Genomic DNA, 27,676 nt, shown 5'->3' with positions numbered 1-27,676 from the left:
AGTTTGTCGCTAAATCTACAAATGCAAGTTAAAACTCTACCATGCAAGGCGAAACGCATATATAAACAACACCCAGAAACGCCGCTGGCTTCTCTGGGCCGTAGCGCATCTAAAATGGACTGGCGCAAAGTGGAAAACGTGTGCTGTGGTCTGACGAGTCCACATTTCAAATTGTCTTTGGAAATCATGGATGTTGTATCTTCTGGGCCAAAGAGGAAAAGGACCGTCCAGATTGTTATGAGCGCAGTTTAAAAGCCAGCATCTATAATGGTATGGGAATGTGTTAGTGCCCATGGCATGGGTAACTTGCATCTACAATCTGTGAAGGCACCATTAATGCAGAAAGGTACATACAGGTTTTGGGGCAACATGTGCTGCCATCCAAGCAACGTCTTTTTCAGGGACATCCCTGCTAATTTCAGGTGTTACATGTTACAACTGCGTGGCTTCGTAGTTAAGAGTACTAGACTGGCTTGCAAGCAGTCCAGACATGTCTCCCATGAAAATGTCTGGTGCATTGTGAAGCGCAAAATACGACACGGGAGACACTCATGTTGTACATCAAGCAAGAATGGGAAAGAATTCTCCCTACAAAGCTTCAACATTAGTGTCCTCAGTTCCCAAACGCTTATTGAATGTTGTTAAAAGGAAATGTGATGTACCAAGGTGGTAAACATGCCCCAAAATGAGTGAATATTTGCAAAATAATTATTTTATCAGTTTGTAGTGTACTCAATTGAATGTTTGTTGAAAAGGATTTGCAAGTCATTGTTATTCTGTTTTTATTTGTTTCACACAACCTCCCAACTTCATTGGAATTGGGGTTTGTAAATACAATTGAAAATATGCAAATCTGTATTAGTATAGAAGAAAATACTAAATCTTAAATAAAATACTGTGATCAAGGTGTTGAACAAATTTTGGATCTTTGCTGTTTTATGATATGCTTTTGTTCATATGTTCCTCTATTCGAAACACTGTTGAAATGCTTTGTGGGGCTTAAAATACACACATTGCCTTTTTACTACTTGGCTTCAATATCAAGCGTAGATCAAATTTATCACACTAAATATTTGTGTTGACATTTTGTCTCCAAGAACAAGTGTAGATCAGATTTACTGTAGTTTTCTTATCTTATTGTCTGTTAGCATAACATCTCTGAAAAGTAAAGGTGAAGTCTTAAAGGTTTAAAGGGCTGCTATTTTGCACGTTAATGATTTTAAAATGTGCTGTAGTCCTCCACACAGGAGTTCTACCTCATCATCAGCAGCCTTTGTCGCCTGGCACTGGAACTGCAGGCCCTGCTGCCAGCTATTAGAGCACAGATTCGCTCTGGGCTCATTCGAGGACTCCTGGTGGACACTCCGGACCTGCTGGCCCCGGCCCACGACTTCCTCAGCGTGCTCAACGAGAAGGCAGCCAAGTAAGTATTGTATGGGGGAAGGAAAAAAATGGAGGATAGAAGAGTGTGAGTATAATGTCAATATCACATGTTACAGGTGTGGGAATAAGACCGAGCTCTTCTCTGATCTGTCTGGCTTCCCAGTGCTGCTGGAAAGAAGAGAGCAAATCCAGAAGGTTTTACAAGAGATTCAGGACCATTGCAAACACGTCCGAATTGTCCTGAAAGCCCCCGCCCTCAACTACACCACTGTGTCAGGACAGGAGGTACGTACTGATGGAGCCTGAGTGGCCACAAGTCAAACAACAACGACATGCCAGCTTAGTGCGTGCGTGTTTGTCTCCTCTGCTGACAGTTTCTGATTGAGGTGAAGAACTCACAGTCCTCCATTGTTCCTATCGATTGGGTCAAAATCAGCAGGTGAGTTGCAAAACACACAAATGGAAAGAGAGGGAACTATTTTTTCTTCTTTAAAGGTCCCAGGCCATCAATGGTTTATTTTTAGTTTTTATAATTTTTTATGCCCTTTAGTCTGGTTTGCACAATAATTTGGGTTGAAAATGCATAGCATTCCCTTTGTCAAGCTATTCTAGTTGGTCTTTTCCGCCTGGCATTTGAGACGGCTGGATTTCTCATTAATATTTCTCATTAATATTGTAAAAAGCTTTGCTCAATATCTGACATTTCTTACTTTCATTACTTTAAATATAGATAACAGCATTGCTGTTCATCTCGGAGACCGTCTTGGCCAACCATTCATAGCGACGTTGCGTGACCCCCTTGAGAGTCTAGTACAACAGGAAAAGGCAACAAAAAGTCCCAAATGCATAATTCTAGGTTTCTTTTCACTACATTTTAGCAGACAGTAGTGTAAGTACTAGTAGTAGAGCATTTGGAACTCCCTGAGATAACTTGGTATCAGGTATAAAATCTTTATGCACCGCTTTCGGCGGGCAAAAATGTTCTTTGACTTTGAGAAATATGTACTAGACTGAGCGGGCCAGTATCTATGCATAGGTGGCGGCCCGACACTGCGGCGTTCTCGACCCGGGTCATCGGGCCAACGTTAATGCCACCGTGAATCTCTGACCCTGGTCGATGCAGAGTATTGAAGTCAACTCGCCCACGAGTCAACTAATCAGTGTAACTCCTACTCCATTTGTGCTTTTTTTTTTTTCTTCATTTTTTATTTTTTTTTAATAGTCATCCCATCTGCAAGAGGCAGACACTGCTTCCATTTCATCAGTGGTGCTCTTTTATTTGACACCAGATGCATTGGAATGCACGCATCAAAATGTAAATTAATCCCACGAACATAATCTCCTTTTGCTGTGCAGCACCAAAGTGGTCAGCAGGTATCACTCCCCCTTTTTGGTGGAGCGCCACAAGAAGCTGCTGCAGCTCCGTGAGCAGCTGCTACTGGACTGCCAGAGGGAGTGGACCGCTTTCATGGAGTACAACACACGCACGCACACGCTCACACTCATATACTGTACATGATAAACACAGTTTCAAGCGTTCCGTCAGTCCAGTGTTACCTGCCACAATCATGCTCTGTTCAAGTGCACTAGCAGTGTAATCTACTGAGAATACAATTATACATTTCCAGTAATTTACGCTTGCAAATCTTTTACTTCCTCTCCTTGCTCTCTTGCAGTCAGTTTGGGGAGCACTATCACACCATGAAAAGGGCTATTAGTCACCTAGCAACCATGGACTGTCTCTTCTCATTGGCTGAGGTTGCCAAACATGGGGACTATTGCAGGTGATGCCCTCATGTAATTGTACTGTGTACTTGTGTGTGTTTGAATTGCTTTAATGTGTATTAATATGCTGAATGTGTGTACTGTACGTGTTTCCTGTGTCATGTCCTATAGTCTCGGGCAGGCGGTGCGTGGGCGTATCCATTGGGCTCAGTGGCATGCTCAGCCAGAACGCTAACGTTTCTCCCGCTCACTAAGATACGCACGCACACACCAGCCATACAGTATCTGCATACAACCCAAATAACATGTCGTCTGAAAAAAACCTTTGCGCCAAAATCCTTGCTGCACTTCCAAGTCATTAGTTAGACCACATTGAAAAGAGCAAAAAGATTACAGTTCTACAAAAATAAAAAGTATGACAATGTATTTTTAATTTAATTATGAAGATAAAGTCTCAATATTTGGACAAAAACCTTTCTGAGAATTGTTCCGATATATGAATAAAGTCATAGAATTACTACAAAATGAACAAAAAGTTCAAAAACGCACTGCCACTCCCCCACTGTGATTCTTTTTCCACTTTCTTCCTCTTATGCCTCCTAAATCTCTGATCTCATTCATAAATCCAAACTCTCCACCTGTCAGTGCGATCCCCTCCCTACAACCTTGGTCAAATCCAGCCTGTCCTCCCTGCTTCCCCTCATAGCCACCAATATTCACTCTTATCTCTCCACTAGTATGATTCCATCATTATTCAAAACCACAGCTGTCACCCCATACAAAAAAAAATAATAATAATCTGGTTCAGTTTTTATTTTAGTTTTTTTATTTATGTTTTACTCAGCGTCCCATCTTGATTGGAATTGGGGTTTGTATAACGCTTTTATATAAATGTGTTTTTTTATTTAATGGCTGTGCACTTTATTGTGATAATTTTTTTGTGTTGTTGTTTGCAGCTGACCCGTGTATTTTTGTTTTTTTCTGTTGCAGACCAAAGGTGTCTGACAATGAGCGTCAGATTGTGATCAAGGATGGCAGACACCCTGCTATAGACCTACTAATGGGCGAGCACAGCCAGTATGTGCCCAATAATGCACAACTGCAGGTACGCACGCATACACACACACGCAAAAGCCTTGAAAACAAATCTAAGTTAAAACACAGATGTTTCCATGCTCCCAGTTCCGAAATAAAATGCCAGCAGCGCATAAGCATCATAACATATTTTTCTCACACACATAGATGTGCATCACAACACAAACACGCTTCAACTGTCACTATTTGAGAGGGTTCCTGTAGCAACAAGTCAATGCGTATAGTCCATCCACCTCCTCAGCATCCAAATATCTTATTACTGTATATCACTCCCTAATCATCTGTCTTTGTTACTACTGCTCTCTTCTACCTCACTTCAGGCTGATGGAAAAATAACAATGATCATCACTGGCCCTAACATGGGGGGAAAGAGCTCCTACATCCGCCAGGTGGCCCTGATCTGTGTTATGGCCCAAATAGGCTCCTACGTGTCCAGCTCTGAGGCCCGTCTGGGCATTTTGGATGGCATTTACACCAGGTAGGACCAAGATCAGTGCCCACATGTTCAACAATATATACATAAATATAATAGACTTCCTGGAGAAAATTTTACTGATTGCTAAAGATTCAAGAATTCAGTTGACAAGTTGAAGCGTAAAATCCGGCAAGCGGCATTTAGACAAAAGTAGAGCCACGCCTCCTACCAGACTGCCTATTACGGCATTTTTCAATGTCGTATTTCCTAACCTTGCGAAACCTAACAAATGCTTTGTAAAACTTGTCGAAAATAAAGATTTTATTGCAGAAACCAATAAAAAAAACATTTGAAGCCAATCAGAAGCGCCCACGTATTTATGTTATCACGTTCGATCACATTCTGCCCTTAACAAAAATTACTAGCTTTCACCTGGAAACCAGAAATAACAAAAAAACGATTTACGAAAGTCAAAAAATAATAGTCATATGCTGTTGTGTTTGAACTCTTCAATTAAAACCCCAACATTAGGTTCAAATAGGGGTACATTCCTCCTTATATAATAGATAATAATAAAACCATGTCATTTTGATCTATAGTTGCCTATGCAAATACTATTATGTGCAATACTGAGCATTAATTCTCTGTATAGAGAACCGATAAGACTTTTGTGAACTTTGTTAATTGATGGGCGTAACAATGGGATGATCACAACGATCGATTAGTGGACCAGTTAATGATCGATGGGAATTCTGACAATTGTGTGGAATTTTTTTGTTGACTAATCATGTCGCTTCAACCCTCATAGGATCTATTAATTTATTTGTTTGCGTACACGGTTTTCATTTTTTAGAAAAAAAAAAAATATATATATATATATTCTTAAAATATATTAATAAAAAATAAAATAAAACTAAAATAAATTGAAAATATTAAAACAACAAATTGATTAATTGAGCAATCATTTTCCTTTTCATAGTTCTAGGAATTTATGCCCCTTTTACATTTAGTATATATAAAAAACAATACAATAACATCTGCTGGCCTCAGTTTGAACAGTTATTAAGGATCGCTCAATGTTATTCCACTCCAGTCCTATCGGTGGTGGTAATGCCAATTACAAAATTAGCAAAGATGAATATGACTGTTTTCTTCTGTGGATTCAAAGTTTACACTGTGTTAAATAAAATGACATTTAAAAATATCCTGTATCCACACCTACTGGAGCACATTTCTGGATCAGATGAATTTGAGTAAACCTGCACACACAAAAACTTGTTGAAACACATGGAATCAAAATTAGTGGAGATAATACCGTTGGGTTTGAATCCACTACATTGTGCGTGTTACTGGTAAGTGTTCACTTCAGGGGCATCGCAAATTACACTATATTTATTCTGAATTGATGGACAGTTACCATGACAACATTGAAGGTCCGTTATTTTTCATTAGCATAATTGCATGTGACTAGTCTTTCTGACTACCTGAAGAGGAAAAAAGAAAAAAAAAAAAAGAATCTTGTCACCAAGCATCATCATGTCAAGTGTATTTTTAGGCATGACACTAAAGACTAATCTGCGGTAATCTCATCATGTTCTTCACTACACGAGAGATGAAGCATGGTAAGGCTCTCTGTTCCGATGGGAGCTCACCGACTATACAATACATCTTTGTTGGAGGAGATCTTCCGATTGTATTCAACTCTACCTGCAAATTCCGTTCCTCACTGTACGATATACAATATTCTCTCTGTATTTCTGGCCTTGCTGCACTCAGTGATTAGACATAATGGCTTGCAGATGTGTGTAATTGTCTTTTTTGTGGGTTTAGGCATGTTCTTATAAATTAACCCCGTGGGAGCCAAAACTCTGTCAGCATACCACGGGGTGTGCGTGTGTGTGTGTGTGTGTGTGTGTGTGTGTGTGTGTGTGTGCGTGTGTATATTTGTATTCTTGAAAAAATACAGTTTTGGGGAGTTTTACTTCATCTTTGAGTAATGAGGTTATGTAGTGTGGTCCTTAGGCCAATGAAGCCACTTTAAGGTTATCAGGGCTCTAAATGTCTTTTAGTGACAGAAAGCAATAAAAACCTACCCCCAAAGTATATTGCTGATTGATACATATTGTGTCGTTGTACACTGAGTTGTCTTTGGGTCATATTGAGACAGATGTAAGTGCACACAGGGCAACCCCTATGTTCAAACAAAATGTGTTCCTTATTTGGAAGCTTTTTTTTACTGGTTAAAATGTAGTGGAACCTTGGTTTTGATGAAAAATCTGTACCAATAAATCTGACTAAAACAAATTATAGGAAATAATGTAAATCCAATGAATCCATTCCTGACACCCAAAAGAATTTTGACACCTGTACTTCAGATACTCATTGATCTGTAGTTTAGCATGACATAATGCAGTTTTATGTTATTTCATCGACATGTATTGTGGGAACAAATCTTGCCCTTGCTTCATAATGGCTGTACAACAAATTAATCACATGTGCAGAAAAAGAATAATGTTTTAATCTTGACCCATATCAGCCCAGTGGAGATGTAACATGCACTGACCTCTTCTAATTGGATCTTCTTTTAACACTGTGTAAGTTTACATGGACACTAATGAATGTGGCAGATAAGGTTCTATTTAAAATAAGACTGCAATAACGGTGTAGGATTTCCTTCAGATCTTAACCCAAATAACCCTTTTGGCAGCCCTGATTGCTGGATGGCATCTTCTGTTTCGGTGTTTTATGGCAAGATAACTTCTATTAGTAATCCAAAATGAGATGAGGATTAAAAAAAACAAACAAGAAATTTGTGGGCTGTACAGGGAAATGTTAGTTATGTTCCATATTTGAAGACAAGTGGCCTTGATCAAGTTCTAAAGGCAGCATATGACCACAGGATGTAAAGTGGGCAAAACTCCCAGGATACATGCACTATGTTCTGTGAACAGGATTATGAAATGAATATTCTGCATCTCATGTTGACTCTGTATATGGCTGGACGTAGTCTACAGTTATTGCAGTCCATGTAAATATAGCCTCTGAGCCTGATTGTAAGTACTCAACACATGCATAAACACATAATGTTTGAAGGTCTTATTTATACACTGGAACATCCAAAGTCACATTTGACCAAAATATGCAAAGGATTAACTTAGCTTTTTACTTGGACATTTTGAAGATGCAACTAGGGGTGTTAACTAAAAAAGAAGAATATAGATTGTATATTATGTGAAGTAAGCAGATTCAAATTCAAAGTAGTATGACAAACAAATAACTGAGATTTTTGTTTTCGTTTTTAGGGTTCTCCAGTGGATAGACTATTTTTAACGACATTTGCATTGAGAACGTGAAAAAATGTGATCTCTCCAGTGGATAGACTATTTTTAACGACATTTGCATTGAGAACGTGAAAAAATGTGATCTGCGAGCTGCCATGTTAACCACTTACGCATTGTGCCGCTGTCTCAGGCCCAGAACACATTCACACGCAGACTTGCCGACAGCACACGGCACCCAACCAGGCTCTTAAAGGCACTTATCTAACACGCAGTCGCTACAATAGCTAATATTTTCAAGAAATATTATGCTTGCAATTTTTCAACTACATTTACAATGTGTTTATAAAGTGTTTAAAGCATACGGAAGCAATTATTGCGAGCCTTGGGTTGGAGTCATATAACAGAGGCTGTTTGTTTGATTTGGGAGCTCCTGTGTTGTTTTTAGTCAAGGGATTTGATTGGGGCGGAGGTTAATATTCAGTGTCTATTAGAAAAATGCATCCAATAGCTAATTAGTGTCCCCTGATAGAAGAGTGCTGTCCTCTGTTCACCTCCCACATTGCCTTTATCAACCTATCACTTTCTAATTGAGACAGAGGAAAGTTTGTATGGATATAAACACCCAGCTAAGTCCCTCTGCTGCGTCTATTATGTGTAACATTGTCATTTCATTTCGTGAGTTTTCTGCTCTAATAAGTGAAAGGGAGACGGGCAGGGTGGGAAGAGTTGATAGAACCGGATTGGTATGAGCAGACTTGGTGGGTTTGGTGAGGGTAATGAAATGCTGCGTGGGTGTCTAATGGGCTACCCTGTCTGAGATGATCCCAGTGATTGATTAGCAATGAGCTTTTAAAGCAGGACAGCAGCTCGCAAAATTTTAGTTTGCCCTCCCTCCCACGCTATTGTTTTTTTTAAATTTTTTTTTTTTTTTTTTTTTTTTACAAATGCCATACAGTAGTTACATAAAAATATGTTACTGTACGTGAATATGTTTGTTTGTTTTTCCGCAGCAGCAGACTCCAGTCGGGTGCCCCAGTGATCTCCGTGCGTTTTTGTTCTTACAGATGTAAATCTGCATGTATGCAGCTGCTGTGTGTGTTTTCTTGTCTGCATTAAGTCCTGAAGCTTACAAAGCGCAGTCCTGCATCCCTCCACGGTCGTTATGGAAACAACCAAAAGGAGGAATCCTGTTTTAAAAAGGTCCCCTAGTCAAACAGTAGAGATGGCGTGTATGTGACGTCGTCATGGTCCCCAGTAAGTGTCGTACTGATCTGTTGCGCAGCGCTGCATCCCGAATGGACTCCCGGCTTTTTAATAGTTTTACAGACAGCCTGTTCCTTCTTGTAGGCGGCACACGTCTGTTCGGCCCTTTCACAGCATGTGCATTTCTAAAATCGGCCATCACGCAGGAAACTGCTCTCGCACCTCGGACTGGAGTCTAAAAAGCTGACAAAAGCAGTGTGAAGCTTCGTAGTAATGTGTAACATAACACACTGATTAGTTGTAGCAGTGAATGCTTTTTGTGGGTCTACGTACAGTGGCACCTCTAAGGTATTTTTTTTGTTTTTTTGGACTTACTAAGATTACGATCTTTTACTAAGATCCCAAATAGCGGGTGCTAAATTGTATGTTTACTCATTGTAACTACGCACACTGTTGGCAGCAGGTGTAAAAGTGGTGGAGAACGCCGTATTTAAAATAGGGTTTTGCGCTTTTGGTAGCGCTGTTTTCACCAGGAAATGTTTGTGGAAGAGCATAACAGATTACTGTCCTGAGTTACAGGAAGGAAATATATCACTCCAATAACGTGTGAAGCCAGCAACCGTAATAAAGGTTTGTGTCTGCCTTTTAAATGCAGTATTGAAAGATGCAAAATTAGCCATCGCAATTCCTCTCATGTTTTATTGATCACACGGCACATGCTAAATGAATCTATTTGTATATGTTGTTGTTACCAGAGTGTACAAAATAAACTGCGTGGCAATTTAGCGCGTTTGACAGAAGCAATCCACGGCTTCCACAGTTGACGACGTGAGCAATTAAGTTTGTGCCCGTTTTTGCACTCGCAAACCTCTAGTTTGATTTTAGTAAATCTTCGTCAATCCTATAGGTTGACATCTCACGTGATGTCATTCCTGATGATGGTTAAACTGTGTTTTTTCTTTTTCTTTTTTTTGTGTGTGTGTGTGTGTGTGTGTGTGTGATGGATTTCTTTCCAGGTCAAAATCTACAACCTCGGGCATTTTTTACTGTATTGTAATTACAGTACGTCACGAAGATAAGATATGGTCACAGTGTCAGTTAACAAATATTCTATCACCTGACATTTTATTAGGTACACCTGCGTAGCATAATGAAATCAATCCGATATGAGCTGTATCAAATAAATTCTGCCTTGAATTATGTTCTTTTTTTATTCATGCTGTCAGAGGTTTTAATTCAACAATTATTGCCATTACTGTAGCTTTAGTGGTGTTTTTTGTAATTATTCATAAGTATAGTATTTTACCCCTCTCTTGTAGCTAAATAATACAAACTTTATAACTAAAAAGACACCAACTTCTCTGAAAGTGTCAATCAAAACTGAGCATGATCTTTTTCAAGGCAGAATTTCTTTTTTTTAAAACTCTTGCATTGCATCTCTAGACTAATAAGGAAAATATTGTGGAAAACTTAATTTATTTAAGTAGTTGAATTGGAAAAAGGGAAACTCATACATTATGCAGATTCACTATGCACCGATTGAAATATTTCATGATTTGATTTGTTGTCATTTTGATTATATCTTGCAGCTAAGGCAAACCCATCTCTCAAGAAATATAAGACCATAAAAAATAAATTTGAATTAGCTAGGAATTTGCATTGTTTTTAATCTCTACGTTTCATTTGTTCAATATAAATACTAAAATAGATTTTTCTACAATATTAAAATTTTTGTGATGTACCTGGAGACCAAACTGAGCTTTTTAACCACTCATAGAATGAATGCAAGTGCATTTCTTAATATGCCACATGCAATTTCGCAAAAGTTTTATTTAGTGAAAAGTGCCGGTTGTTTTTCCATTTGGAGTTTATTTTAAAATGCCATTTGACTTTTTGTCTACGCATGAACACATGAGCGAAACAATCACTTTAATGGAGCAGACTTTGACCAGCAACATAATGGAATTGCAAATGAAGCGCAGCAGTTTTCCAGAAACAGTTGCGATGTGGCTAAGCATGTTTACTGGAAAGATGTGAGTGGTGATAAACGGAGCCTGTTTTTACAGTCTGTGTTTTTGGCGGGAACACTGCGAGCACACGTCCCCTCGCCTATGGACAGACAAGTGTGTGGGAACACCTCTCGCCCGTTTCATCGGATTGTACCCATCCTTGCTGACACACACACACAACTATAGATCGGCAATAATTTTCCTCGAGTGGCAGTCGCGCAGGGACACACTGTTGTAAATGAGCTCATGTAATGCAGCTGCATGCCCGCCACGCCCCTCTTACGTATCGCGTGGCGTAACCACGGCCACACAGGAGGGTCCTGTTTGCGCGGTTCATTGAAAGGTACCATGTTGAAGGTCAATTCGGAGAGGTGCAAAGACGCACTTGAAGGTGAAGGTGATGCTGCTTGCAGCATTCTCTTTGGAATTCTTGAATATCTGATCAGTTAGTAGAACTGCAGTCCATCGCCGGATTAACACTAAATACTGGATACTGTAACAAACTCCTTCATATGCCAGAATTTTGTCATTGAAATACATTACATTACATCCATCCATCCATTTTCTGAGCCGCTTCTCCTCACTAGGGTCGCGGTGTACTGGAGTTTATCCCAGCTGTCATCGGGCAGGAGGCGGGGTACACCCTGAACTGGTTGCCAGCCAATCGCAGGGCACATACAAACAAACAACCATTCGCACTCACATTCACACCTACGGGCAATTTAGAGTTGTCAATTAACCTACCATGCATGTTTTTGGGATGTGGGAGGAAACCGGAGTCCCCGGAGAAAATCCAGAACATACAAACTCCACACAGGCGGGGCCAGGGATTGAACCCCGGTCCTCAGAACTGTGACGTTCTAACCAGTAGGCCGCCATTACATTACATCCATCCATCCATCCATTTTCTGAGCCGCTTCTCCTCACTAGGGTCGCGGGGGTGCTGGAGCCTATCCCAGCTGTCATCGGGCAGGAGGCGGGGTACACCCTGAACTGGTTGCCAGCCAATCGCAGGGCACATAGAAACAAACAACCATTTGCACTCCCAGTCATGCCTACGGGCAATTTAGAGTCTCCAATTAATGCATGTTTTTGGGATGTGGGAGGAAACCGGAGTGCCCGGAGAAAACCCACGCAGGCACGGGGAGAACATGCAAACTCCACACAGGCGGGGCCGGGGATTGAACCCTTGACAATTATTAGAGTACATGTATAAGATTTGTAATGTTTTAGTGGTTTAATTTTATGTTTGATTCATTTCTGATTCATTTCTTGGAAAATTCAGTTTGCTGTTCCTCCTTCCTGTTCAAAATGGTACAATGTTGAGAGCTCAGTGAAAATGAAATCAAATTCACTTGATGACGCTGGTTGGTCTCTCCTCATGCTTTTCTGACAGCTGGTGAAGCACTGTACGTATATATTGCTTTGTATATGTTGCTGTATCATTTTAATGTTTTTAAATCGTTTTATATTTATGAATATTTTTGTCTATATTTTGATGTGTTTTGTCACTGGAATTTCTCGTGTTATGTATTAAACTATATTGATACAAATGTGGCCTGCGATTGGCTGGCAACCAGTTCAGGTTGTACCCCGCCTCCTGCCCGATGACAGCTGGGATAGGCTCCAGCACGCCCGCGACCCTAGTGGGGAGAAGCGGCTCAGAAAATGGATGGATGGATGGATGATACAAATGTTATTCCCTGAAAAAATGTTTTGACTTTTGTTCTATCAAAGGTGTTATAGTAATACATATAGCGTACTTCTATTATCACCACAAAGCATAAATGATTCAATTTGAAAAAAATATCTATTATGAGGAAAATATACAATGACGCGGCATGGTGACCGACTCGTTAGAGCCGGTCCTGCCTGTGTGGAGTTTGCATGTTCTCCCCGTGCCTGCATGGGTTTTCTCCGGGCACTCCGGTTTCCTCCCACATCCCAAAAACATGCATTAATTGGAGACTCTAAATTGCCCGTAGGTGTGAATGTGAGTGCGAATGGTTGTTTGTTTAAATGTGCCCTGCGATTGGCTGGCAACCAGTTCTGGGTGTACCCCGCCTCCTGCCCAATGACAGCTGGGATAGGCTCCAGCACGCCCGCGACCCTAGTGGGGAGAAGCGGCTCAGAAAATGGATGGATGGATGGATGATACAAATGTTATTCCCTGAAAAAATGTTTTGACTTTTGTTCTATCAAAGGTGTTATAGTAATACATATAGCGTACTTCTATTATCACCACAAAGCATAAATGATTCAATTGGAAAAAAATATCTATTATGAGGAAAATATACAATGACGCGGCATGGTGACCGACTCGTTAGAGCCGGTCCTGCCTGTGTGGAGTTTGCATGTTCTCCCCGTGCCTGCATGGGTTTTCTCCGGGCACTCCGGTTTCCTCCCACATCCCAAAAACATGCATTAATTGGAGACTCTAAATTGCCCGTAGGTGTGAATGTGAGTGCGAATGGTTGTTTGTTTAAATGTGCCCTGCGATTGGCTGGCAACCAGTTCTGGGTGTACCCCGCCTCCTGCCCAATGACAGCTGGGATAGGCTCCAGCACGCCCGCGACCCTAGTGAGGAGAAGCGGCTCTGAAAATGGATGGATGGATGGATATACAATGACCCGGTTACAAAGGTGCAATTTAGGCTACGTTCACACTGCAGGGAATGATGCCTAATTCAGATTTTAATTTTTTTTTACATTTTTATATAGTATAGTATGTACAACAAAAGTGACTTCTAATGTGAACATAATGTGTCTGTGAAGTGACAGGTATGCGCACAACACATGACATCTACGCAATGTGTTTACGGAAGTAAATATGGCCCCTCGTCCGGACGCATTTGTAACAATTTTAGATATTGAATTTACTCAAAAATGTACTTACTCAGGGTGATTTTCTGGGCCTGTTTAGTTGGACACAAAGTTGTCATCCTGTTGTATGAATGGCAACAAGTGGTTACATGGGTTAATTGTACCTTCTGCCATCTAGTGGAAGAAAATATAATTGTTCTTCCTTTCACGATATGTCGCTGGGATAGATAGCTGAACAAAGATACATTATTTGTGGTAAGTAAATGAATTAGAGTATTCAGTCTTTTGGGGTAGGAGTCAATCAGTATGGCACATCTTGACAATATTTGGACACTTTTCCTCGCAAAAGCATCCAAATGTATTAGACTACGAGGACATCTCTTATCACAGCCTCCCAAATATTTTAAGCTTGATGTAGGTCTTGTATTTTCTTTTGGTGAAGCGATTTTAACCTTGACATCCTCTTCCTTTTGTCTGACGATTAGAATGGGAGCGTCGGACAACATCTACAAAGGCCGCAGCACCTTTATGGAGGAGCTAACGGAAGCCTCGGAGATAATTTCCCACGCGACCGAGCGTTCCCTGGTCATCTTGGACGAACTGGGCCGGGGTACCAGTACCCACGACGGCATCGCCATCGCCTATGCTACGCTTGAGCACTTCATCAGAGATGTAAGTATGTGTTTTCGACGGCCACATGACCATTTCTTCTTCTTCAACTGTGCACTACCTTTTACAAGCATTGATTGTGTGATCTGGAAGCCAGTTCAATTAACCTTCAAGTTAATGGCCTTCAATTGAATCTTTGTGTATTTGCGTTGCACCTTTGCCCGCACTCGCTTGTGTGCTCTGCAGGCCTGGTATTGTTTGTTCAGAAGGAAGAGAGACAAAGCAATGGTGAAACCTCGTCAGTCCAGCACCTCTTCAAAACAGAGCGAAATGGTGATGAGGTTTGATCTATGATTTCAATAACCTGTTGAGCTGCAACAGAAAATGAGACAAAAGTGTTCTCGTGGTGCCTAATTTGTTCGCTGTGCTGCAGCGGGCCTCATTTTCCTCAATGCAAAAAACCCATACTAATCAAAACAGATGTTGGGTAGCTCACCTTTGTGCTCGTAAGGGACGTCCCTGTGCTTCCATGTGATGTTTCCTGCGAGCTCAAATCAGGTGTTACAGTGATTTACACTGTATGCAACTGTCTTTTGAAAAAGGAAAAGACACACAGTTGGAAAAATGGTTTTGACTGTAATCCCAAAAGGTCGGTTTGCCACAAACACAACACCGCTTATCACCAAAATAACACTATATCTAAAGTGAGTGAATCTTAATGGTGGTGGCAGCATCATGCTTTGGGGTTGCTTTTCTTCAGCTGTAGCTGGGCCTTAGCCGAGGTGGATGGAAATATGAATAGATCCAAATAGCAGTCAATGTTAGCACAAAACCCTACATCTCAATAAATTAGAATAGCGTCAAAAGATTAAATTAGGTAGTTCAATTCAAAAAGTGAAACTCATCACTACACACACTCAGAGTGAAATAGTTCGTGATTTTTTTAAATATATATGTATAATTTTGATGATAATAGTTCACAGCAAATGAAAACCCCAAATTCCCAATCTCTACAAACTAGATTAACATAAAAAAAAAATCAGGAGACAGTGTATAATGAATTTATATAATGTATGAGTACTGAAATAAATTGACTTTTTTTTAAATCATATTCTAATTTATTGATATGAATCATGAAAAGCCTTCTAGAACAGCAGAAGTTTGGGGGGTGTAATCAGATGCACTTTAAATGGTGGCAGGTGTGTGCTGACTCCCATTTGACATGAGTTGGGATGTGATTGGTTATTTCTAAACACAGCCACATCCCAGTTAAATGAGGGTGTGCACACTTGTGCAACTGCATTATTTCTTTTATTTTTACTAGCCCCCTCAAAAGGATACACAAAATGAAGTTTAGTTGTAAAGGTTCGAGGCCATATTAATGGTGAAAAAAAGTTTGAAAATACATTTCTTGCTCTCATTTTTTTACCCCACAAAAACCTGGCATTTGAAAAGGGGTGTGTAGACTTTTTATATCCACTGGAGCTGGAAATTGCGTCAAGTACCTGGACAATCATGGAACGAGCACTCCTAGAAGGTAGCTTGGAACGCTGTGTGTTCTTTTGGGATTACATTGGTTTGCAGAGCCTCGCCTCATTATAAGCCTTTGATTCTGTGGGCACAAAGTAGCGGTATACTGAGACAAGTCATGGCGGGGCTGACTGTTTTCACACCTCATGCAATAGTGATGAGCAGATTTCGAATCAATCATCTGCTGGAGTCCGAAAACCCCTCTATAAAAGAATGTTGTGGAACCTTCAAGGTTTCACAGAACTGATGTTTGCCATTGTGCAGTCCCTCAGCGTACTTCACAAGCAGGGGCGGAGCCAGAGTGTGTGGCCAGGGGTGGCCGTGTTCACCATAGATTGAAGGGTGGCCACCCCGATACCCTTGTTGTGCATTTAAAATAACCACGTAACTTTGCTTCAAAGTCAGCTATCTAAATGCTAACATATAATGGGAAATGCCGTAGACAGGCTAACAAATAACATCGATAATTGCGGTCTTATAATCCTTAACACGTAGACAGATAATATAACAATACTCAAAGGCATACATTCCTTATCCTCCGCGAAGAACGACTAATATTATTGTGGCTTTCTGAGGAGCTGAGACATCGCCACGTAAATCCTAATGTCTGTTCTGTATTACACTCCGCCCATGTGGTCAAGGCGCACTCACCAGAAGGAGCAGGAAGTGTTTTTGAGTTACGTGCGTGGTCAGAATCGGAATCAATAATAAACTTGTATCGCAAGGCACCACTGTATCATGGAAAACCTAATTTAATTAAATATTGTAATTCAATTCAAAAAGTGAAACTGTACACTACTAGTGAAACGTTTTGGACACACCTTCTAGTGTTGAAGAAGAAACTGTCTAAACGTTTGACTGGTGTAGATTCACGACATACTGAGTGAAATTATGTTGATGATTATGTCTTGAAATGAAAGAAAACCCTAAATTCACAGTTCCAGTAAATTCAAATATAACATAAGAAGCAATCCAATTGATGTTTAATTTGAATTAGTTGAAAATTGACCTTCTTAAAAATATTTTCTCATTTTTAATGAATCTAAACATGAGTTTGACTTTTGTAAATTAACTGGACACAGTCTTGTGGTTTATGTAATTTTGCACAAAATGTGCTGGCTCTCTAACCACCTGTTGTATAACAGCATTGATTTGTTCGAGAGGCCTCGCAACAAAAGGAAAAAACAAGCAAAAAGAAGTTGGGCTTTGCAGTGATATCCCTCCTTGGTACAAGAAGACCCCCACTGTCTTTCATGCTCTCTTCCTCCCACTCCTCCTCCTCCGCCATGTCCTCTTCCTCCTCACCAGACATGCCTGTTCGTGTCAAATTCAGACTTCTCCTCTTTTGACTCAGTTGTTATAGAAACGCACCTTTCCCTGCCCCCAGCATTCACCCACCAGCATTCAAGGTGGTTAAGAATGTAGATGTATTTTAATAACGCCACTCATGGACGAGACAGCCTTGACGCTGAAAGTGAAAATGCAGAAAACTTACAGGAAGCTAACAATTTAACACAAAATTGGGCACTGTTTTGGTGTTTCCGCTAATCCACAGGTGTCAAACTCGAGGCCCGGGGGCCAAACCCGAGGCCCGGGGGCCAGATCCGGCCCGCCGCATCATTTTATGTGGCCCGCCAAAGCAAATTTGAAATGTAATGCATAATAACGTTGAGATATTGCAAGCATTTTTTTGTCATGCTATGTTATGTTACCAAACCCCTTTTTACAGTAACTTGAACAATAGTTGAACAAACTTATCCTTGACTGCTGATTTCAGAAGTAGTTATCCATTGGTTTGTTGTGTAACAGTATATTTATATTATGAGTAGGCGATTAGGCGGCACGGTGGCCGACTGTTTAGAGCGTTAGCCTCACAGTTCTGAGGACCCGGGTTCAATCCCCGGCCCCGCCTGTGTGGAGTTTGCATGTTCTCCCCGTGCCTGCGTGGGTTTCCTCCCACATCCCAAAAACATGCATGAATTGGAGACTCTAAATTGCCCGTAGGTGTGCATGTGAGTGCGAATGGTTGTTTTTTTGTATGTGCCCTGCGATTGGCTGGCAACCAGTTCAGGGTGTACCCCGCCTCCTGCCCGATGACAGCTGGGATAGGCTCCAGCACGCCCGCGACCCTAGTGAGGAGAAGCGGCTCAGAAAATGGATGGATGGATGGATGGAGTAGGCGATTAAACATTTATATGGTCTCACAGTCATAACGACCCTCTTAGGCAAACCGTAACTACAATGTGATCCGCGACAAAAATGAGTTTAACACCCCTGCTCTAAGCTAAAACGCTTCACAGTGGCCTCCTCTTCAGCCATTAGTCTCCCTGAGACTCACTAGGGCTGTTCACACGAGCAGCAGTTCCTGCCATTAGCTTCACACCATGCTTTGCGCTACACACATTGCTCTCTTCTCTTTGCATGGCCGAGTCGGTCACACCTCACATAACAGCAACAGGCACTAGCGGATGCAGCTTTTTGCAAAATACAACTGACAGAATCAGCTCACTTACTGCTCTCTTCAAATGGTTTTCAGGAGGTGACCCGGTGTGGTCGTAAATAGCTTGAAGTGCTGGTGGGAAGAGACTGGATGTATGCATTACAGTAGTTTGCTTGCACTGTACTTATACAGTGGACCACCGCTATTCACGGGGGACATGGACTGGGCCGGACAGCAAATAGGGAAATTCTGCGGATAATTGCCGCCCATAATGATTGCATTGAGGAAAAAAAACTTTTTGTTTTTTTGTTTTTTAAACCCCCCCCCCAAAATCTTGGATAAGCGGCAAAAATGTTGAATAAGCGGGGGATAACCCACCAATACACCTTTTTGGGGTTTGTTCACCCTAAAACCACTCCTCTACCAGCTGCCTGTTCGTTTTAGGATTCATTTTAAAATTATTTTATTTGCTTTTAAAGCCTTGAAAGGCCTTGCCCCATCGTACCTCTCTGAGCTGCTGCACTCCTAAATTCCTAGCTACTCTCTCAGGTCAGCTGACCAGCTGGTCCTGACAGAGCCCAGAGCCAGGCTTAAGGCCTCTTTATACTCCCGCGGTCGCGCGGCCGACAATGCCCGCATTGCGTCACGTGACCGACGGATTGGCCCGAAATTACCTGAAATGGCCAAAATGATGCAGAGGAAACTCCACGATGTGGTGTCCTAGCCAATACCAGCAGTAGCGACACCCTCGACTTGGAGGTGAACTGCAGTACATTTTCAAAACAGGGCGCATGGGTTGCGCTCAAGTGTAAAGGCAAACTACTCGCCGGATAGCCGCAGTGACGTCAGCACGCCCGCCGTCCGTGAATGCTTTGCCACTCCACATCAGACAAGCCTGATCTTAGCATAATTTAATCAAATAAAAATTGATAAATGCATTTTAATTAACCATTTAAAAACACGCTGAGTTAATGCTACGAATATTACAGAATGTTTGATTATGTAAAGGCTCAGTGGGCCAGGCTCATATGTGACCCCTAGGCCATACTTTGCTCACCCCCACTGTAGACAGTGCATTTCCCGTAAACGTAAAGTTCATTATTTTGGAAAAATGCCTCATTATGTTGGTGTGCAGTTTTACATCACTGCCAACCACAGACACCAACAATAAACATATTCTTAACTTAATACCGCTCTGAAAACTGACTATTATTACCATTGTAAAGACAGAACTCTTTGATGGGCTCACATTCGGTTGTGCAGGTATACCCTAATGAAGTGTGTACAGCTGGGGTCATTTTACTGAGCATTATTCCTCGAGTGACTCCAACCAGTCCGTGATGGAGTCTCAAACTGGCAGCTCTTGCTGTGGAGCGCTGCAAAAAAACAACAACAACAAAGGTCATCTGTTGTTCACCTTACTGTCGACCCCAAACAAGATAATGTAGTAGCAGATCAACGACATCCTCGCATGCAACGTTTATACCAAATCTTTTATCCACTCTTTGTAGCTCACTAACTGCCCTCGGCGAGCAGCTTGTTAGCTGCGAAGTGAGGAAACCGGCGGAGCGGCGAGGAAATGCATTGTGTCTAATTGGATGGAAAATCCTGATGAGGTGGAGAGACGGCGATGCTGTGTTGACACCTCTAGCCTTTTACTCAGGATCAGATCGCCCGGCACATGCGCCAACATGCTCAAATCCCATGGCTATCGGTTAGCGTGTCGTAAGGAAAAAGCCTCACAGAACTTTTGTGAAGTTGAAGGTTCATATTAAGAATTACTATAGTATAGGAGCAGAAGGGCACGATGTAGTAGTAGCCTTGTCGGTGTAATAGTAGCCTTGTCGTCGTCGTCGTCGTCGCCCCCCCTCTTTAATATATATCCAAGGTTTTCATTGGTAGGGTAGTGTTATCGTGCGAGTGACTCGCTGTGGCGAAAGTACACTATGGCCAAGGTTTAGAGAGGAGTGTCTTCTTATTGCTGTGGCCAAAGTGCTTGCTAATGCGATGTCCTGTTGGGTTTTCTTAATCTCTAATAAACTTGCTTTTGAATCGCCACCATATTTAAGATGTTTTTTGTTATAGATAGGCTCCTCATTCACTTTTACGGAAATACTGCCCTGACTGCCTAAAATTTCAGGATGAACCTAAAATGCACTATAAACTTTTTCTCTTGGTAGAGGTAATAAAGATACTCTGCTCTATTCAAAATACATTATGCGTAATCCTCAGGATTTGTTACATTATTAAAATTGTTTAAGCCAAGTGTACTGTGTTGATGCAAACATGTACTAGATTGGAGGGGAACCCATCACAATGAATAATTTGAGCTCATGAACTTTCTATCAACTAATCGATGACTTCACTAATCGCTCCAACTCTTCATTTCATCAGCGTCTCCCACCAGCGAGGCTGTCAGTGCACCCTGGGGTGGTCTGCAACTAACGAGCTGCCATTGGCATCCAATCAGAACATTATTCAGGCGCAAACTGCCCGCCGCCGCTCTCCATTTGTGTATCTTTCAATGTAGGTGGACAGGAGTGATTTAAAGTAATGTGTGTGTGTGTGTGTGTGTTTCACTGTGTGTGTTATCATGGGTGCTGGTCCATGTGCTTTTACTGGGAGAGTGTGGGCGTAGCCCTGCTCGTCTTGTTCAGAGGGAGGTACAGTATTTCTAGTGACGTGACCTTTGTCACGCCGAGCGAGGTAGCGCACTTGTCCTGGAGTCATTCGGGTTCTGCGGAGGAACATTCAGAGAACAACTTGTTTTTATTTTTTAGCTGAAAGCTGCTTGCGCTAACCACACCACATTTCTCCTCATTGGTGTCATAAATGCAGTGCTATTCAAACAATCAATAGCATCCTGATTTGTCATAGTTAATAGAATGATGTCAAATGCATATGTTGAAGGCTCCATAAACTAATGTTTTCAATGAGAAATCCCAAAGAGAAAGATTAAAGTATAATTCAATGTGGTGCATTTGTCCACAAATAATGCCTTAATATGAATACACAATCGACACAAATCCTCTTTGTTCTTCAGCGTAGACTCTTACATAATTTTTACCACACCTACCATTTGTTATGTGTATTACATTTTATAAATCCCTATTTTTCCCTCCCACAGATCTCTCTTGCACTCGGATAAAGACATGATAATCAGTAATGTTTATGCACATAAATAAATACGGAATGGGCACAATCATCCCAGTGTTTACATACCTGTACCTGCACTTTATAATAGCAAAGGTCAAATCAATTCATTTATCAATCAGTCGGGGGTTTGGTTATACCCACTAGTTCCCATGAATCTTAATTGTTTATCTTATTCAGACATTTTGGACAATTCTGGGCTTTCAGTTTTCTGAGAATAGTTAGCCTTTTTCTCATTTCATGTAGTACTTTGAAATGTGATACCAGTCCTGGAACATTTCTGACACACTTTGTAAAGCAGATATAGGATGACCTGTGTGTGTGTGTGTGTGTGTGTGTGTGTGTGTGTGTGTTGGTGGGGGGTGAGGTAGATAATCACATACTCCCCAAAATCTTCTACTGCCTGCAGGTGTTATGGCCAGTTGTCCCAAAACTACGGCGGCCCTGAAGTGCAAAACACAATAGCAAATAACTACACATAGCGGCAAGTTAAAAACACGACAGCAAATAAATAATCATGATGACAAATAACTAAACACAACAGCAAAAAACAATAACAAATAACTAAACACAGCGTCAAATAACTAAACACAACTAAAAAAAAAAAAAAACACAACAGAAAATTGAAAATTTTAAAACACAACAACAAGGAGCTAAACACAACAGCAAATGGGAAGAAAAGAAGAAAAAAAACGAACTTAAGCTACCGGAAAAGGTAGGCACTGGTCGGGGATAAGACTCAGCGCTCATTGGACGAGAAGGAGGACTTGATAGGACGCTTTGACCAGAAAGTTATTCTGCGTCTGGAGTGGGTTTTGAATGACATATTTGAATGATATATGTAATGACAAATGACAAATCAGCGATGAGTCTTATCTCCCTCACCAGTACCTACCTCTTCCTGTAGTTTCGTCCAATCAGCGATGAGTGTCATCCCCAACCAGTACCTACCTTTTCTGGTAGCTTAATGCCATTGTGTTTTTTCATTTGCTGTTGTGTGTAGTTTACTTATTGTTGTGATTAGTTATTTGCTAATGTGTTTTTTGATTTGCTGTTGTGTTTAGTTATTTGTCGTTGTGATTAGTTATTTGCTGTTGTATTTTTTAATTGGCCGTTGTGTTTAGTAATTAGCTGTTGTGAGTTGCACTTCAGGGCCACCATACAAAACTATTGTGTGTACTGTAAAGTATAAATGAACACCTATGGAATAAGGGGACAATTTCATTGTCGTGTGGTAAAATGTGGTCTGCTCAGGGGATCGTTAGATGACAAATCCAACATGAATATCAGGGCATCCTCTCGGGCATCTTCATATGATGCACAATAGTCGGATCTTAAAATGTATTTTTTTGGATGCGGCTTACAGCTGGTGAGTAGGTGGGCAGGGGTTAGCTCACAGGGCAAGTAAATTATTCTCGTAGTCTCTTACTTTTTAGGGTTACTTTTTGGACAGCCTTTACATAACACGGAAAGCATTGCATAAACAATATTCTTGACATCAGTCAGCTCTTATTTAACACATGCAGCTTTTCCCGAACATACTGTTGATTCCAAAGTAATTCATACCCTGGCTACATTTGGAGTTTAAAAATACAATAAATAAAAGATGTCTTTAGAGAGATTAATTTTCAAGAAATAAGAAATGTCTTTTTTTTTACATTTCAAGAAAAGGTTCAATGCATGCATATTAAATGTTCTGAATTTATAGCTGTTTAGAATGGTCTAGATCAGCCTTTCCCAACCATTTTAACTTTCAACCAAAGATACTCAGTCACAAAATTGATCAGTTAAAGAATAACTTGTGCTTCATGCTGTATGTTGAGCAGAACTGCGGCCTAGTGATTAGCACATCGCCGTTCTGAGGTTGAGGGTTTGAATCCGGGCTCCGGCTTTCCTGTGTAAAATTTGCATGTTCTCCTCGTGCTTGCGTGGGTTTTCTTTGGGTACTCCAGCTTCCTCTCATATTACAAAAACATGCATGTGAGGTTGGTTGAAAACTCTAAATCCTCTATAGGTATGAATGATTATTTGTCTATACTGTATGTGCCATGTGAAATACTGGTGACCTGTCCAGGGTTGTGCCCTGCCTCTCGCTAAGTGCCAGCTCGCCTGAAACCCTATTCAGTACAATTGTGACAGAAAATGAATGGATAGATGCTTCTGTCCTTCCTCTGCTGCAGGTGAAGTCTTTCACCCTCTTTGTGACCCATTACCCGCCCTTGTGTGAGCTGGAGCGAGTGTATCCACAACATGTGTCTAACTACCACATGTCCTTCCTCCTCAATGACCCTGATGTGGCCACTGACACACAAGGTATGCGTGTCTCTAGGCACATTAAGATGTTTTAGGCGTTTTTGAGCTCAGTTTCAAGCATTGCTGTTTGTGCTTACCTGAGCCACGTCTTGGCAGATGGAGAGGTTCATCCTGAGTTCATCACCTTCCTCTATCAGTTAAGCGAAGGCGCTGCCGCGCGGAGTTACGGCCTCAATGTCGCCCGCTTGGCTGACATCCCGGAATCAATACTACAGACTGCGGCCCTCAAGGCCCGAGAGCTAGAGGATGCAGTCAACTCCCGAAGGTGAACACACGCACACAATCAGAAACTCAGTTCCTGAAAGAATATTAACTCACCAGGCTTCAGGTTTGCAATCATCCTAAAAAAAAAAAAAAAACTATTGACACACTTTCTGATGTGGGCTGCATCGTGTAAAGGAAATATTTTTATATTAAAATATGCTGATGAAATCATGAACAATCATGCAACCGATACAAAAAACAATGCCTTCAAATAAATCTCTATACAGTGTATCTAGATCATATTTCAACCATCTCCTTTCAATTATTATTGAGGCTAAATATGCCCTTATTTAGTTGAAGGAAGCATTTGCAGTTTTACCAAAAAAAAAAAAAAAAAAAAGAAGGCATGACACTCACATTCATAGCCAGTCACCTCAGCAGCCTCATGCGTCTGTTAGCTTGGGCTTCAGGTGCTTTGTTGAAGCTGTTTTGGAAAATATCACCTGAAATGGTTTTTTTTTTAAATGCGCGTCCCTGGTTTGCTAACAACCGAGCATAAGATTAGCAAACAGAAGCAGAGCAACAGGATCTCAGGCAGCTGAGGGGATCCAGAAGCAGTGAGGTATTAGCAACATTTCTCATCAACAGGATTGTGTGTCACCTTTTTTAGTTTTAACTGATTGTACATTCAAGAAAAATAAAACTTCAAATCGATAAATATAGTATTATAGTAACGCTGTTTTACGAATATGTCATGCTACCAATGCCGCAGCCATGGCTAACGTGAGCTTGTTTACAGTGCTAATGCTAGCATAGTATTCCTGGTGCTGCTATTTTATTGAAGCTGGACAGGGGTCTCTATGACTATTTAACACAAATATGCACTTTCATAATTACATGCCATGATTAGAATTGTGTTTGTACACAATGGGGGGCGTAGCTTTGGTCAGAATGGTGGGAAGTCGGAAAGTGAGGCTACATTCAAATCTTGTTAGCAGTTTTAAAACTGCAAAGTCTGCTTTTAACATGAGCATAGTTGGGAACAGGCAGCAGTGGTTAGCGTGTCTGCCTCACAGTTCTGAAGTTTGGGTTGAGCTCGGCTCGGCTCCAGCTCATCTGTGCTATAGGTAACGGATTGATGAATTTTCTTAGTTTTAACCCACTTCTTAAGGTTTGTTCCCCCCCCCCCCCCCTCCCTAAAAACACTGTGCTACTTGGGGATGCTACAAAAAGGAGGAAAACAAAAGAGCTGTATTAAAAATGTTATGTGTTTAAGACAGAGAGAAGCATACCGCCTACACACCCGTGTTGGAAACGCTGACCAAATCAGTTGTCATGTACTGAACCGAACTGTACTTATAGTAAAAGTAATCACAGTATCTGTTTTTTTTTCCTGAGTGAGGCAAGGAGGTGTCTGTTTGGAGAGATGATGACAGTATTATCTATTTACATACAAACTCTTTAATATTAAGTGGTTTTCATATTTAACACCAACATGTTTGTGGACCGACTTCAGTTTACACTAAAATGAATGTCTATCATCTGTCAGCTAACCCACACTTTAACCCGAGTGTGAACCTTTATGGAAATATTACAAATAAATGAAATAAATTATAAACAGTATGGAGTCAAGCCCTTTGAGCTTAAAAAAAAAGGAAAAAAAGGAACAAAAAAATGCCATAAAAAAAAGTCACCTCATCAGTGCTTTAATAGTTTCTGATGTGAGAGGGGCGAGTCGGCGTGTCATGAGGTTGAGTTCAAAGCAGCTTCAGTGACATCAAATGGAGTGTTTATGCAAGGGTTAACGCCCAAATGAAGGTGATTTCATAGTCGTGCTTCTCAACCACAAATTGTATGTAATATCCCTGGAATATGAGACTAGAGATTACTAGAGCCTCTCTGTTACGAGGGAGAAAGACAGCCTGATGTATTAAAAGCATCATTCATGTAATTGTGTTTGTCTTGAAACCTAGGAAGAAAATAAAACATTTTAATCATTGACCAAAATTGGGCACCTTATCAAAAATTGACTTTTTTTTAACAGATTGTATACATATCAGTTCATCCATCACTTATTTGTGTTTGGTGATGTGTCCCTGTTCCACATACCCACAGTGTAGTGTGTGAAGTGTTTGTCAAAAGTGTGTATGTACAACCCCAATTCCAATGACATTGGGACGTTGTGTTCAACATAAATAAAAACAGAATACAATGATTTTCAAATCATGTTCAACCTATATTTAATTGAATACACTACAAAGACAAGATATGTAATGTTCAAACTGATAAACTTGTTTTTAGCAAATCATCATTAGCTTAGAATTTTATGGCTGCAACACGTTCCAAAAAAGCTGGGACAGGTGACAAAAAAGCCTGAGAAAGTTGAGGAATGCTCATCAAACAGCTGTTTGGAACATCCCACAGGTGAACAGGCTAATTGGGAACAGGTGGGTGCCGTGATTGGGTATAAAAGGAGCTTCCCTGAATTGCTCAGTCATTCACAAGCAAAGATGGGGCAAGGTTCACCTCTTTGCGAACAAGTGCGTGAGAAAATAGTCAAACAGTTTAAGGACAATGTTCCTCAATGTACAACTGTAAGGAATGTAGGAATTTCATCATTTACGGTCCATAATATCATCAAAAGGTTCAGAGAATCTGGAGAAATCACTGTATGTAAGTGGCAAGGACGAAAACCAACATTGAATGCCCGTGACCTTCGATCCCTCAGGTGGCACCGCATCAAAACCGACATCAATGTGTAAATGATATCACCGAATGGGCTCAGGAACACTTCAGAAAACCAATGTCACTAAATACAGTTCGGCGTTACTTCCGTAAGTGCAACTTGAAACTCTACTATGCAAAGCAAAAGCCATTTATCAAACACCGCCGGCTTCTCTGGGTCCGAGCTCAGCTAAGATGGACTGCTGAAAAGTGGAAAAGTGTTCTGTGGTTCGACGAGTCCACATTTCAAATTGTTTTTGGAAATTGTGGATGACGTGTCCTCCGGGCCGAAGAGGAAAAGAACCATTTGGACTGTTATGGACGCAAAGTTCAAAAGCCAGCATCTGTGATGGTATGGGGCTGTGTTAGTGCCAATGGCATGGGTATATACTGAATGTTATTAAAAGAAAAGGTGATGTAACACAGTGGTAAACATGACCCTGTCCCAGCTTTTTGGGAACGTGTTGCAGCCATAAAATTCTAAGTTCGTGATTATCTGCTAAAAACAATAAGGTTGATCAGTTTGAACATTAAATATCTTAGTAGCCACAGCGCACACTCGCTAGCAAAATGACCACAGCCAGACTAAACTAGAAAAGACTACAGACTAGTCGACTTTCCTACTCCGGAGTGAGATTTAGCGCTTGATGTCGACTAGTCATTAGTTCATGTGTTTTTGGCCTGCTTGAGGAGACAGAGATGCTTTGCAATAACAGATGAGTGCATTGAGTCCGTGAATATAGATTATTGCAAAGCAGTCCCTCTTCCTG

At 41.0% G+C, this 27,676-nt stretch overlaps 1 protein-coding gene across 2 annotated transcripts in view; it reads left to right on the top strand.

Annotated features, from left to right (window-relative positions):
* The window catches only part of msh3 (mutS homolog 3 (E. coli)), a 46,767-nt gene that overhangs the window by 17,215 nt on the left and 1,876 nt on the right, over positions 1-27,676 (top strand). For both annotated transcript variants that reach the window (XM_061672005.1, XM_061672004.1), the window contains 10 exons: positions 1,236-1,423; positions 1,500-1,668; positions 1,758-1,822; positions 2,740-2,856; positions 3,060-3,167; positions 4,099-4,213; positions 4,524-4,681; positions 14,419-14,605; positions 23,846-23,978; positions 24,075-24,243. In XM_061672005.1, coding sequence (XP_061527989.1) covers positions 1,236-1,423; positions 1,500-1,668; positions 1,758-1,822; positions 2,740-2,856; positions 3,060-3,167; positions 4,099-4,213; positions 4,524-4,681; positions 14,419-14,605; positions 23,846-23,978; positions 24,075-24,243 — 1,409 coding nt within the window. The remainder of the gene's footprint in view (positions 1-1,235; positions 1,424-1,499; positions 1,669-1,757; positions 1,823-2,739; positions 2,857-3,059; positions 3,168-4,098; positions 4,214-4,523; positions 4,682-14,418; positions 14,606-23,845; positions 23,979-24,074; positions 24,244-27,676) is intronic.

Source organism: Phycodurus eques, chromosome 3 (genome assembly GCF_024500275.1).
Source record: "Phycodurus eques isolate BA_2022a chromosome 3, UOR_Pequ_1.1, whole genome shotgun sequence".
Lineage (NCBI taxonomy): Eukaryota > Metazoa > Chordata > Actinopteri > Syngnathiformes > Syngnathidae > Phycodurus > Phycodurus eques.
This window is presented reverse-complemented; position numbering and strand designations above follow the sequence as displayed.